Source organism: Sorex araneus, chromosome 6 (assembly GCF_027595985.1).
Source record: "Sorex araneus isolate mSorAra2 chromosome 6, mSorAra2.pri, whole genome shotgun sequence".
Taxonomy (NCBI): domain Eukaryota; kingdom Metazoa; phylum Chordata; class Mammalia; order Eulipotyphla; family Soricidae; genus Sorex; species Sorex araneus.
The window spans coordinates 109579354-109593517 of record NC_073307.1 but is presented as its reverse complement, the minus strand read 5'-3'; the positions used below and the strand labels follow the sequence as shown (position 1 = coordinate 109593517).

The following is a 14164-nucleotide window of genomic DNA, read 5'->3' as shown; positions in this document are numbered from 1 at the left end:
GGGAAGGGAATTATTTTCTGAGGTCATAGACAAAGTTTACAGTAAAGCCAGATAAAATAAAATTAGGTCAGTATTAAGGTGGTTCATGTAGAAGAAAAACATGCAACATTAAGAAAAGGCAAAAATCATTGCTCACAATCAGCAATTTCAATTTGTTCCATAATTTTATTGTTTTCCTGAATTTGTTTGTTTTATTTTAAATAAGATGCTGTATATTTTTTACATTAGAATAATTACATTTAAAAGCATTTATTTATTTATTTATTTAAAATGTTCTTTCCCCCTTACACCTTCTGTAAACACTGTGGTTTATAAAATTGCTCTTGCTGATATATCAACACAAATCCTATAACCACAGAAAATATGCTTGGTCTTTGCCCTGCTTGTCTTTTTGTTCTGGCTTCTTCAACTTACGATGAAATGCTGCTGGTTTTCAAAGCATTAACCAAGGCCTATAAGACCTCTAATATTGTGCTGGGTGTCTTCAGATGCCCGTGATCTGATCAAGTCACTCCTCCTTCATATGCTTTCAGAATGGTGAAAGCAACATTATGCAACATTATGGTGCTATTAACAATACCTTCCTATGTTTATGGTTGCCCTTTCTTCTTTTTCATGTTGAGATAATTTTTTTCTCCGTTTAAATTCCTGAAACATTGTTATCACTGGTTTTCTGACAAGTCAGATTGATTAAAGGAATGGCATATCATATTATTGATAAGAGGAGACTACAGGTCTGGGAGATAGGATGATATTGCTTTGTTAGAATTATGAGGAATAGGATAGAGAAGAAGGTTATAAAGAACTTGTGGAAGTCAGGAAAGAGAACATTCTTCAATAAGGAAGTTTGGGAATGTGTGTAAGGGGAAGCAGGCTGCAGAATGTCAGTGGCTCGAAGGAATTTCAGATCCTCGAGAGCAAGGATCTGGCAATAAATAGGATTCTGGGGATAGGAAAGAGTTTGTCTGGCTGACTGGGCAGAAGAAAGGTAGGGGGCACATGAATCACTGTGCCCAGACTGGAGCTTGGGCAAAGCAGCTGGACTAGAAGAAGGATGGTTAATGGTGTTTGCTTGGGCACCCAAAGGCCTGGGCACCTGTACTTCCTGGAGTCTTTCCCCACTGTGTCACTTTGTGTGTGTGTGTGTGTGTGTGTGTGTGTGTGTGTGTGTGTGTCCACACCCAGCAGTGCTTAGGTCTTACTCCCGGTTCTCCACTTAGATCCTCCTGGATGGGCTTGGGGGAAATACGGGATTCTGGGGGACTGAACCTGAGTTGGCTGTGTAGCAAGCAAGCTACCTATTGTACTATTTCTCTGGTCCTTGACTCTGGCAATCACCTAAATGGAGCTGAAGTCTGGAGTCTGAAGGTTTCTGAAAACCAACTGGAGAAGTTTCCAAGTAAGAGCCAGAAGGGATGTTCAGTCTTATTTCCTGCTCTTAACCAAAAACTACAAAGCAGAGACTCATCTTGCAGCTGATGACAGAGTTAGGAATGGAACCTAATCTTTCAATTCAGTGCTCTTTCTACTCTTTCAAAGAGCCCCAAATATCTTCAAAGGCTTAGATTAATCTTGAGACTCTTTGTTTGTCATATTTGTGTTTCTCCCTTTATACATTATCTCCTCAATGAAAAGGCTGTATATTCTAATTTTAATATTTATTCCTCCACTTTACAATAAATGTATACAATGTTTGTATATTTATACAATGGTTTAGCATGCATTATGTTATTATGATCTCTTCCTAGAAATCAGAATGCAAAAAAGAACATATTTTTTGTCTATTATTTCATTCAGCAATGAGTGTTCTGCAAAATGCAAACAAAGATTTTAGGAATCAGGAGAACTGATTCCTAAAATTTTCCACTAAGGAAATATAAAATATAGCCTTAAGCCAGAGTACTCTTACCAGATAAGTATGTTAGAAGCAAGTTACTAATATTCATATGAGGTTATTGAATATAACTTTTAATACTATTTAGTTTTTGTTTTGGGACTACATATCCAGAATACACAGATTATTAGAGGTTACTCCTGGCTCTCTGCTCAGGTGTCATCCCTGGAGGAACTCAGAGGATTATGTGTTTCTGGGGACTAAATCTGCATCTCCTATGTGTCAACCATTCATTCAGTCCTTTGATTTCTGCCTGTGGGCCATAAGCCTCAACTGTCTGAGTGCTTTTAATATGTTGTTGTAATATCTCATACTTAATAGAAAAATTAATATATTGCCAAAGCCAAAGTTTCCAATGTATTAATTTTTCTATCCTTTCAGAGAATTCAGTATATATAGTTTAGGAAGATCAAATTTCTTTATTTTTTAGTAGACAATCATTTATTAAATCTCTTCCAGACACTTACAAAATAAGAAACAGACAAATGATTTAACTCTGGATACAGAGAGTTTAGCATAAAAACATCAAATACATGTACCAGTTTTTTTTTTTTTTTTGCTTTTTGGGTCACACCCAGAGATGCTCAGGGGTTACTCCTGGTTCTGCACTCAGGAATTACTCCTGGCAGTGCTTGGGGGACCATATGGGATGCCGGGGATCGAACCCGGGTCGGCCGCATGCAAGGCAAACGCCCTACCCGCTGTGCTATCGCTCCGGCCCCACATGTACCAGTTTTATACTATTACATTTGAAAGTTTCAATTTTCTGAAGAAACAAAATTAATTAAAATTGTTTCAAAATATTAAAAAATACTACTGAGAGTATCTTGCCCAAAAGGCAGAGCCTGCAAGCTACCCATGGCGTATTCGATGTGCCAAAAACAGTAACAAGTCTCACAATGGAGATGTTACTGGTGCTCACTCGAGCAAATCAATAAAATCGATGAACAACGGGGAAACTTTGGCTTTTTTAAATAATTATTTAAATATTAGATGCTATTTATACATTTTACTCTGAATAGTTCTTTAATAGTTTAAATTTATTTAAAAAGTCCTACGTAAATATACAATTAAAAATAACAGATATAAATAACAACACATTTGACAATTGATTGCAAATAATGTTTCTGTGTAAGAATAGATTTAGTATTGCTCCATAGTTTGAAGCCTGCCTCATGAGCTTGGGGAGAAGGCAGCTGGAATAGAGAAGGGATCACTAAGTCAATGATGGTTGAAGATATTGGGGTGAGAGATGTGTGCTGAAAGTAGATAAGGGACCAAACATGATAGCCTCTCAGTATCTATATTGCATATTGCAAACCACAATACCAGAGAGTAGAGAGAGATTATGGGGGAAATTGTCTGCCATAGAGGCAGGGGGATGGTTGGGATGTGTGTGTTTGTGGGGGGCGGGGAAACTGGGGTCATTGGTGATGGACAATGTGCATTGGTAAAGGGAAGGGTGTTCAATCAATGTATGACTGAAACTCAGACATGAAAGCTTTGTAACTGTAAAAAAAAAGAATAGATTCAGTTTCAGCCTAGTAAAACAATTTTTCAGGAAATATCTGTTGCTATTCTGTATTTTAAGATAGTGATTATTTCTAAAAATTCTTCAACTCTTCATTTGTATTTTAAAGATTCACAATTCTAGTATATTGACCTTCTCAAACTTGCAACTTGAAGATCTGTCAAAATGAACTCATCATTTCATCTACTACCAAGGATTTTAGACCCTAACTCTTAGTGCTTGTACTGTGACTACATAAATTGTATACCTTGACCATAAGATGACATATGTCCCACTGCTGAAATGAAAAGGCTAAACCAGAGTTCAATGGTTGAATTCATTCTGCTTGGCTTTTCTAACTTGCCTGAACTGCAAGAGCAACTCTTTGGGATTTTCCTGGTTGTTTACTTGGTGACTCTGATGGGAAATTCCATTATTATAGTTGTCATCTCCCTAGAACATAGTCTCCATGTACCCATGTACCTATTCCTCTTGAACTTGTCTGTGGTTGAAGTGAGTTTCAGTGCAGCTATTATGCCTGAAATGCTGGTGGTCCTCTCCACAGACAATACTGTGATTACATTTGCAGGCTGCTTTGCACAGATGTACTTCATTCTTCTTTTTGGTGGGACTGAATGCTTTCTCCTTGGGGCTATGGCCTATGACAGATATACTGCAATCTGCCATCCACTAAACTACCCAGTGATAATGAACAAAAATGTTTTCATAAAATTAGTAATATTCTCATGGGTTTCAGGAATCATGGTGGCTACGGTGCAAACCACATGGGTATTTAGTTTTCCCTTTTGTGGCCCCAATGAGATTAATCATCTCTTCTGTGAAACTCCCCCAGTGCTAGAGCTGGTATGTGCAGACACCTTTCTGTTTGAAATCTATGCATTCACAGGCACCATTTTGATTGTTATGGTTCCTTTCTTGTTAATTCTCTTGTCTTATACCAGAATTCTCTTTGCCATTCTGAAGATGCCAACAACCAGTGGGAGGCAAAAGGCCTTTTCCACCTGTGCCTCCCATCTGACTTCTGTGACCCTCTTCTATGGTACAGCCAGTATTACTTATGTACAACCCAAATCTGGCTACTCCCCAGAAACCAAGAAAATGATGTCATTGGCTTACACATTGCTTACACCTATGCTGAATCCATTAATTTATAGCCTGCGAAATAGTGAAATGAAAAAAGCTTCAATCAAATTATGGAGAAGAAAAGTGGATTCACACTCCTTTTGACTGTGGTGGCAAGAATATTGCATTTGGTCATTGCCTGACTAATGTCTACTTAAATTTAATAAAAGATCAAATATTGAATTTCTTGTTATAGAAATATTTAATTTGTTGAGGTTGCCAAACTAAATAATAAATTTTAGATATATTAGTTTTAAGTTATGTTTTGTAATTATTCTTTTGTAGATATATGCTTTTATAACATGTGACATTAGTTCATTCATTTCTCTGCTATGATTCCTGCTTATTACAACTTCTTTTCATAATTGTAGGCATGGCTTTAATAAACATGTTTTTTCATGTATACCGATGATTTTTATGTGTGTTAGATTCTTCAAGGAATTCCTCTTGGAACAAAGAATATTTATTCCTTAAAATGTAATAGTTTGGGAGCCTGAACGATAGTATAACCCGTAGGACATTTTCCTTGCATATGGCTGATCTGGGCTCAATCCCTGGCATCCTATATGCCCCCTCTCCCCAGCAACACCAGGAGTAATTTCTGAGTGCAAAGTCAGGAGTAACCCCTGAAAATTGTCAGGTGTGGTCCAAAAAGCCAAGGAAGAAAGAAAGAAAAGATAGTGAAGGTCATTTCTTAATAATTAATGAATATGTTCATCAAGAAGAAATTACTCTCCAAACACATATGACCCCCCCCCGCCCCCGCAGGAGGGACCAGAAAAATACTTAAAAAACCTGCTAATAGATTTAAAGGAGGACATCAGTAGCAACACAATAATACTTGGAAACTATCAACAGGACTAAAGCTCAGCAAGGAAATATTGGCTTTGAAGGATAAAGCACGTGGAGCATTCTCCAAGATACACTGTATGCCAGGCCACAAAAATGCCTCCATAGAGTCTAGAGGATAGAAATTGTATCAACGGGAGGCCAGAACAATAGCATAGCAGGAAGGGCATTTACCTTGCACATGGCTGACGTGGGTTTGATTCCTGGCATCCCATATGGGCCCCCAAGCAATGCCAGGAGTAATTCCTGAGTGCAGAGCCAGGAGTAAACCCTGAGCATGGTCAGGTGTGACCTGAAAAAGCCAAAAAAAAATTTGATAGTTTGTTAGGGAAAGTCCAAGGAATCGAGATTGCAGGCCAAGGTGGGTGGAAGAGAAAGGAGTTTACTCATGTGGACCACGAGTTCAGGTTATTCTGGCAATTGCTGGCCCTGAACAAAGGGTTCACTAAGCTTTAATGTCTCTTAGGTACAGAAACAAGCAAGTAAGCAAGCAAGTGGGTTTACACAAGCCAATTTGCAGTTAAGCTGATGAAGTTATGAAGAACAAGGGGTTTTGCGTAGAAGTGACTAACTGTTCTGTCCTGGCTGTATCACTCTGGTGGTATGGGGCTCTCAGTACACACTATCCATCATCACCTTCCTTCACAGTATGCTGCGAAGCTCCACCAATTTCTCCCATAATAGTAGAACTATTTATTTTTGGGCTTTTTGGGTCATATCCGGCAATGCTCAGGAATTTCTCCTGGCTCTGCACTCAGGAATTACTCCTGGTGGTGCTTGGAGGATCATATGAGATGCTGGGGACCAAACTTCATGCCCTATCTGTTGTACTATCACTCTGGTCCCAGTAGAACTATTTTAATAATTATTGTAAGTTCCTCAGAACTTACAGTATTATCTAACAGCATTAACATAGTAGACCTAAAGAGAACAAAAGCTAAGATTTTTATTTGTGGAGTGCATATGTAAAAAAATACTTATTTTGGGAAGAACAAATGAATTCAATTTTATAGTCTCACACAAGTTATTTATTTTAACTTTTCAATTATTTATTTATTTTTTTAAAAAGTTTTATTCTTTTCTTTCCAACTTTGTCAAGTTACTTAATGTCATTAAAAATCAAAATTTTAAAGATCTGAAAAACTAGTGAGAATTAGTTTATTTAAAAGTGGAGGAAAAACCAGGGGACATCTAAAATAGCCAAGCTTTGCATTCATGGAAGGGTGGCTTCAATCCCAAGTATATCATGGTCCCTTGAGTACTACTAGGAAGACCAACCAGTGAGGTGAGATAAAAGTGGAGATAAAGCCATCTTTTGACAGCTCCAGGTCAGAATGCTATAACAACTTCATAGAACATATATAAGATGGTATGAGAATAGGGGAATGTATGGGCAGATGTAGCTTGAAATAGTAGGAAATACAGGCAGAAGGCAAATCAATTTGGGTTGCATGCTAAAGAATTTTCCATCCCAAATACAAAAGAAACCCACTGAAATGTTTAAAAACAAAGCAACATCATAAGGTTTACATTTTTTTAACTAAACGTCTTACCACATTTGGCTTGTGGTTAGAAGCCCTGATGTCAAATCCAAGCTAAGAAAAAAAAGCCCGGTTTCAATTACCAGTTCTTCTAGCTGCCGTGAGGTTAACTTGCTATTGCCGGGACTGCTGCTGGTTAAAGGAGAATTATGAAAAGGATCCTCTGGACTGGCTGACAAACGTCTTTAAATCAGTATTCATTTAGTGAGATAGATTTATTATACTACCAACTGAGAAGTCAGAGAAAATTCCATATAATTCTCTGTGCGTCACAATTATGTGAATATTGGATCGGGGGGACCCATCAACAATACTGTTATAGGGGCCACAGAGATAGTACAGTGGATAGTGCACTTCCATCGTTTGCTCTCACTGAGCTACATTCCCAGCACCACACTTTGTTCCTTAAATGCAATTGTAATACTATTGACTTTGAGTTACAATTTTAATATATATTATTTCCTTTCATCAATTAATTATATATCTGAAATGCTTGTATGTAAACATAGGAAAGTATACAGAACATGACTCTTTATTTTGACATCTCAAAAATTACACACCTCTCATCACACTGAGTAAGAAATGGAGTACACGTCTGGAGAAGCAATTTAATTGGCTGGGCCGCATAATTTGCATACGGGAGGCCAGGATTTGATTCCCAGCACCATATTATCCCCTGAGTATCACCGGGAGTTACTCAGCAGACCCTGAGCAGTGTCAGATATAGTTCCTCAAATAAGAATGTATCAGTATAATGGAAGCCCCCATGATTTTTTTTTTCTTTTTTGGGTCACACCCAGCAATGCACAGGGGTCACTCCTGGCTCATGCACTCAGGAATCACCCTTGGCGGTGCGCAGGGGACCATATGGGATGCTGGGATTTGAACCCGGGTCGGCCTTGTGCAAGGCAAACGCCCTACCCGCTGTGCTATCACTCCAGCCCCGCCCCCATGAAATTTTGTGTGTATCAGTCGTGGAAGGTCAATTTTAGGCAGTATTTTACATGTGACTGCTTCATGCAAGTGATATTTCCCCCTAGGGTGATTGATAGAGAATGGAGTCTGTGACAGATCTCTTCTTAGGTAAATGTGACATTTTAGATAGATGACGCAGATTAGATAGAACAATCACTAAATATTATGGGCAGCCTTACTGCTGCAGAAGAAGTAGCTTCCAGGGAAGGAAAACAACCATAAGAAATAGACAATGCAATAAACTTGCTTTCTCCTCCTTTGGGGAGACATCATGTGAAATTGGGTCTCTTGTGAAGTTGGTTATTCCTCAGAGGACGACAAAGGACGTGTGTCTCTCAGGCTTGTGCTCCTGAGCTTTCTCACCGGTGGGGCCAAGTTTAATTATGTGAAAAAAATTATGGCAAAGTGCTTATTAAGTGATTCCAGGGATGGATGATCCAGCATATATAATTCAGTGTCATATAGCACTGTCCTCCCGTTGTTCACCGATTTGCTCAAGCGGGCACCAGTAACGTCTCCATTGTGAGACTTGTTGCTGTTTTTGCCATATCGAATACACCACGGGGAGCTTGCCAGGCTCTGCCGTGTGGGTGGGATACTCTCAGTAGCTTGCTGGGCTCTCCAAGAGGGACGGAGGAATCAAACCCGGATCGGCCGTGTGCAAGGCAAACGCCCTAGCTGTTGTGCTATTGCCCCAGTCCATCAATGTCATATAATGTTCTAAAATCATTGAAATGAATCATTGAATTTTATTTATGAGAGGTGGTTTTTTTAACTAGAGTTGAAAATTTTGATAAAGCAGCTTGACATTTTAAAAGACAGACTAAATAGGTAAGAAAGTGAAGATTCTGCTTTGTGGTTACTAATGGGTTTTTCTGTTTGTTTTATCTTTGTGGGTATTCCACATGAGGTGGTGCTAAGGGCTTACTCCTGAACCTGTGCTCAGAGGTCACTCCTAGTGGTGCTCTGGGGACTATATGCAGTGATAAGGGATCAAACCTCAGTCAGCTATGTGCAAGGCAAGTGCCCTACCTGCTGTGATTATCATTTGGATCAAGTAGGTTTTTATTTATATTTGTCACTAATAGTTGGAAATGCTATTGGAATAATGTTATTGCTCATGAATCACTAAACATTTGAAACAATAGGCTATGTTTTTGAAATACCAATTAATTTTCTTTAGGAAAAGTTTGTGCAATAATTAGAGGTATAAGTACTTTGTATGAACTAAGCACCAACTCCTAAGTTAGCAAATGAAGGGAGTTTGGTAAATAAGTCCAACTCTGAATTTTCCCAATTTGAATGTTGGAATATAATAAAAGAAGTGATTTTCTTTCATTGATTATTCTCTGTCATTGAGTAAACCAGGACTGCAATGTTATAGGGCAAAAGTGAACCCTATATGTTAGTTGCTCTTTATATCATGAGTTTCATTTCATAATATGCTCTACTGAGTCCTTTAAAAGTTTTATTTTGTTTATTTTATTATTTCAATTTTTTACTTTTAAAATGAATCAATTTTGAAGATTTGTAATCAAATATGCATTGGTCTTTTTTTCCCTATAGAGCTGGACTAAAATATATACTCACACAGGGGTTGATCCAAGAGCACAGAGCCAAGTAAACCCTGAACACAGCTGGGTGTGACCTCCAAACAAACAAAAATGTATATGCTCAGGAATAGTTTAATTTTAATATTTTAGGAGATTATTGTTGGTCAATGAAAAATATGATTGGTAGATAGTTTCTACTATCTACATATGACTATGATGATTCTTAGAAATAAGTCAACTTACTATCAACTAATATCAACTATTTTTTTCTTTTATTTTACTGTTTTGGATACATCTGGAAGTACTCAGGGCTTACTCCTGGCTCTGTGCTAAGTGATCACTCATGGTGATTCATTCATACGCAGTGTCTGGGATCAAACCCAGGCCATACATGTGCAAGGAAAGAGCCTAAGCCTTTGCATTTTCTTCTGGCCCTGGTCACTAAATTTCTAATGCTCTATTTGGACAACATTATATGTCTCCTGTTTTCTGTATTCCTGTTTTGTGATCTTCCATAGTTAACCAATTTCTACTGATTTTGAAAATCTCACACAAAGACCAGTAGCTCTCTATTCTACTGCTCTATTGTCCATTAACATTGTCTGATTTGAGCAAGTCAACCTCTGTCTTCCTATTATCTCATATTTTTCCATCCATTATTTTTTGTAATTATAATTTTTTACCTTCCCTCCCTATTTGGAGTAATTTTTTCCTCATTCAGTTTTATAGATCATTTTTTTACCACCATTTATCCCCAAATTATTGGTGCTGGCTCAAGTTTTCTATTTATTAGATACTCATTTTATTTCTTAGATACTCATTCCTTAAAAGTAGAGTTTTGATTTTTTCAGTTTAGGTCCCATATAATTCAAAAAATTATTTTCTTATTTGTAATTCAGAGATTATTTCTTGTATTATGACTGTAGCAAAGATTAAAAGAAAACATTTATCTTTTACATATGGCAAAAGAGTGAGATACTATTTCCTAATAAGCAGTGTGCTCTGAGATCAAAGATTTTTTTCTGAGAGCACAGAGGCGGGGCTGGAGTGATAGCACAGCAGGTAGGGCACTTGCCTTGCACGCGGCCGACCCAGGTTTGATTCCTTCGCCCCTCTTGGAGAGCCCGGCAAGCAATTGAGAGTATCTCGCCTTCACGGGAGAGCCTGGAAAGCTTCCCATGGCATATTTGATGTGCCAAAAAACAGTAACAAGTCTCACAATGGAGACGTTACTGGTGCCCGCTCGAGCAAATTGATGAGCAATGGGATGACAGTGACAATGACAGTGACAGTGACAGAGGTGGGTGGTGGTAGGTTCTGAAAAATATTTGTTTGATAATCAGTGATTAAGATTATAAATATAATTTTAAAAAGGGAGCACGAGGAGAGAAATTTATTTTATTTTTCTCCCTTTTAAAAAATTGAATCACCATGAGATACACAGTTGCAACATTGTTCATGATTTGGTTTCAGACATACAATGTTCTACTGCCTATCTCTTCAGCAGTCTACATTTCCCACCACCAATGTCCCAGTTTCCCTCCTGCAACTCCCAGCCACAACCAGCCACCCTCTATAGAAGACACTTTTCTTCTCTTTCTCTTGATGATAGAAATTTAAAATACAGATTTACAGTGACAAAAATGGGGATTTCCCCATACCAACAAGGTTATAAGGATGTGTCATGAAGAATTGGCCTCTAGAAATTTCTAGAAATTAGACCAAGTCCAGATGGGTCAAAAGACCATAAGCCTAAAGTCAATTTACATAGCTCAAAGATAATCTAAAACATGAAGAACTTAAGAAATAATTCTATTTTTTTAGTTTCTGCTGTGTTGTTACGTTTTCCCAAGTTGCTTATAATCATTTTAAATGAATAAATATTTATTCTAGATATATGATGACAATAAATATTGTCATACTTTTAATTAATAAATGTTTGTCACCTTTTCCATTTACCCCTTTTAAACTTTAATTTTGTGGTCTTAGACTTAATAGTTTCATAAAATTAAAAAATAGATAATAACTTTAACAATGTTAGATGCATGCCACTTAATCTATACAATCTCAAGTTGCTTAAAGCTATGTATAATTCTCAAATTATATAGTGTCTAAGTTGCAATAGAATTTTAATTTTATTTTGTCCTCTACAGAGAAAATTTCTGAAGCAGAATCTTCATCACTTTTTTTTATTTACAAGAATTTATTACTCTCACTGACTGGCAAGTCACCAAAATTTTCAATATAATTTCAATCTGAATGGATTCATCTTTAACACTTCTCCTAAGATTCCCTGGCATGAATGCAGAGTTTGGCTCTGAGTTAATGGATTATGACTTACCACTCTATGTTTTATATCCATAAAGCAATGTATGCTCTACTGCTGAAATGAAAAGGCAAAACCAAAGCTCTGTCACTGAATTCATCCTCTTGGGATTTTCTAACTACCCTGAGCTGGAAGAGCAGCTCTTTTGGCTTTTCTTGGTTATTTACCTGGTGACACTGATGGGAAATGCTGTCATTATAGTTGTCATCTCCCTGGAAAAAAGCCTCCATGTCCCCTTGTACCTGTTTCTCCTGAATTTGTCTGTGTTGGAAGCAGGTTTCAGTGCAACTACTACACCTAAAATGCTGGTGGTCCTTTCCACTGAAAGAACTACAATTACTTTTGCAGGCTGTTTTGCACAGATGTATTTTATTATTTTTTTGGGAGGAACTGAATGTTTTCTCCTGGGGGCAATGGCTTATGACCGATATGTGGCAATCTGCCATCCACTGAGCTACCCTGTGATTATGAATGAAAGTGTTTTTGTGAGATTAGTAATGCTCTCATGGATTACGTGGATTATGGTGGCTACCGTGCAAACCACATGGGTATTTAGTTTCCCATTTTGTGCCTCCAATGAAATTAACCATCTCTTCTGTGAGACGCCCCCAGTACTAGAGCTTGTATGTGCAGACATCTTTTTGTTTGAAATCTATGCATTCACAGGCACCATTTTGATTATCTTGCTTCCTTTCTTATTGATAATCCTGTCTTACATTCGAATTCTCTTTGCCATCCTGAAGATGCCATCAACCACCGGGAGGCAAAAGGCCTTTTCCACTTGTGCCTCCCATCTGACTTCTGTGACCCTCTTCTACGGCACAGCCATTCTAACTTACTTACAGCCCAAATCTGGTTATTCCCCAGAAACCAAGAAACTGATGTCACTGGCTTACTCACTTCTTACACCTCTGCTAAATCCACTGATTTACAGCTTGAGAAACAGTGAGATGAAAAGAGCTTTGATGAAATTATGGCAAAGAAGAGTGGATTTGCATACGTTCTGACTATCTGTAAGCATACGCTGGTTAGTCACTCATTGCCCGACCAAACTCTATTTAAATATATAATGGTAAAAAGGTTTTATTTTATGACACAAGAACATTTTATTCTGTGCTCCATATGTTAAAATGTATCAACGATTTTTATATCAATAGTATATTATTATTCAATTTTCAGAGATGCATAAGTTTTGGGGTTATGTCTGTGACAATTTCTTTATGCTCCTCTAATGTGAATATACAATTATTACTGAATCATTACCATTAAGACTGAACTTCAACAAACCCCTAGTTCCATATGTTCGTATATACCCCTGTTTTCTCTCTGATAAACATTTCAAAGTGGGTCTGAAGAAACAAATACATTAAAAGTAAATAATTTTGATAGAAGAGAAAAAATTATATAAAATATTATTTTAATAGTCAATGAAGAGTGGCTTTTAAAAACAATTACAATTTTGAGATTAAAGGTACTTTACTGTAGAACTAGGGTAGCACTTAAGGAGATCAAGAAATAAATGAGATCTTAATTTCTAGAAGGAAAACTTGTTCCATGGAATAGTAAACCTTGTGCAGTTATTTTTAAAGACCAAAGGTTGTACTTAACGGTTTTTGTTATTTCCTAGATATTTATCCAACCTTGTCAACCAAAGGATTAACAGGCTTTCCTTAATTTGCAAAAAATTGTAAACAATACAAATTTTCCTAATTGTATCTCATTCAAGACATATTATGTACAATATTCCTTTTATCTACTCAACACTCAATACTTCTTTAAAAGCATGCTTTCTAATTTAGTTTTCATGTGTTTGAACATTTTCTCATTTTCTCTTTGCGGTTGATTTTAGGCACTGTTGAGGTCAGAAAAGATGCATGATGTAACTTTGACTTTTATATTTATTAAAGCTTTATTTGTGTCTGAATATGAATATATGATCTATTCTTGAGATTCTTCCATGTGCACTTGAGAAAAATGTGTATTAATTCATTTTGAGATGGAAATACCATTTATTTAAGTCATGTGGTCAATTATTTCATTGAAGAATAGAAATTGTGGGGCCAGAGTGATAGTACAGCGTGTAGGATGTTTACCTTGTAAGCGACCAATCAGGTTTGATCCGGCCATCCCATATGGTCCCCTGAGCACCACCAGGAATGATTCCTTAGTGCAGAGCGAGGAGTAACCCCTGAGCATTGCTAGGTGTGACCCAAAAAGAAAATAAAAAAGAAATTGTTCCCTTGTTAATTGTGTCTGGATCATCTATTCATTGATGTCAGTAGAGTGTATATTGCAATTCTCTATAACCGTATTATTGTTAATGTCTTCTTTTAGGTATGTTAGTGACATTTAAAAAATTTATGTATACCTGTT

At 37.1% G+C, this 14164-nt stretch overlaps 2 protein-coding genes across 2 annotated transcripts; both read left to right on the top strand.

Annotated features, from left to right (window-relative positions):
- The first annotated feature begins 3707 nt into the window (after positions 1-3707).
- On the top strand, positions 3708-4652 carry LOC101543919 (olfactory receptor 10A3). The gene has a single exon (XM_004613625.2). It carries the CDS (start codon positions 3708-3710, stop codon positions 4650-4652), a length of 945 nt encoding a protein of 314 aa, XP_004613682.2.
- Positions 4653-11853: 7201 nt separating this feature from the next.
- LOC101544181 (olfactory receptor 10A3-like) lies at positions 11854-12798 on the top strand. The gene has a single exon (XM_004613626.2). The coding sequence runs from the start codon at positions 11854-11856 to the stop codon at positions 12796-12798; it is 945 nt and encodes a 314-aa protein (XP_004613683.1).
- The last annotated feature ends 1366 nt before the right edge of the window (positions 12799-14164 follow it).

Coding starts and splice junctions, on each gene's coding strand:
- LOC101544181 (XM_004613626.2), top strand. CDS start 11,854: ATGAAAAGGCAAAACCAAAGCTCTGTCACTGAATTCATCCTCTTGGGA.
- LOC101543919 (XM_004613625.2), top strand. CDS start 3,708: ATGAAAAGGCTAAACCAGAGTTCAATGGTTGAATTCATTCTGCTTGGC.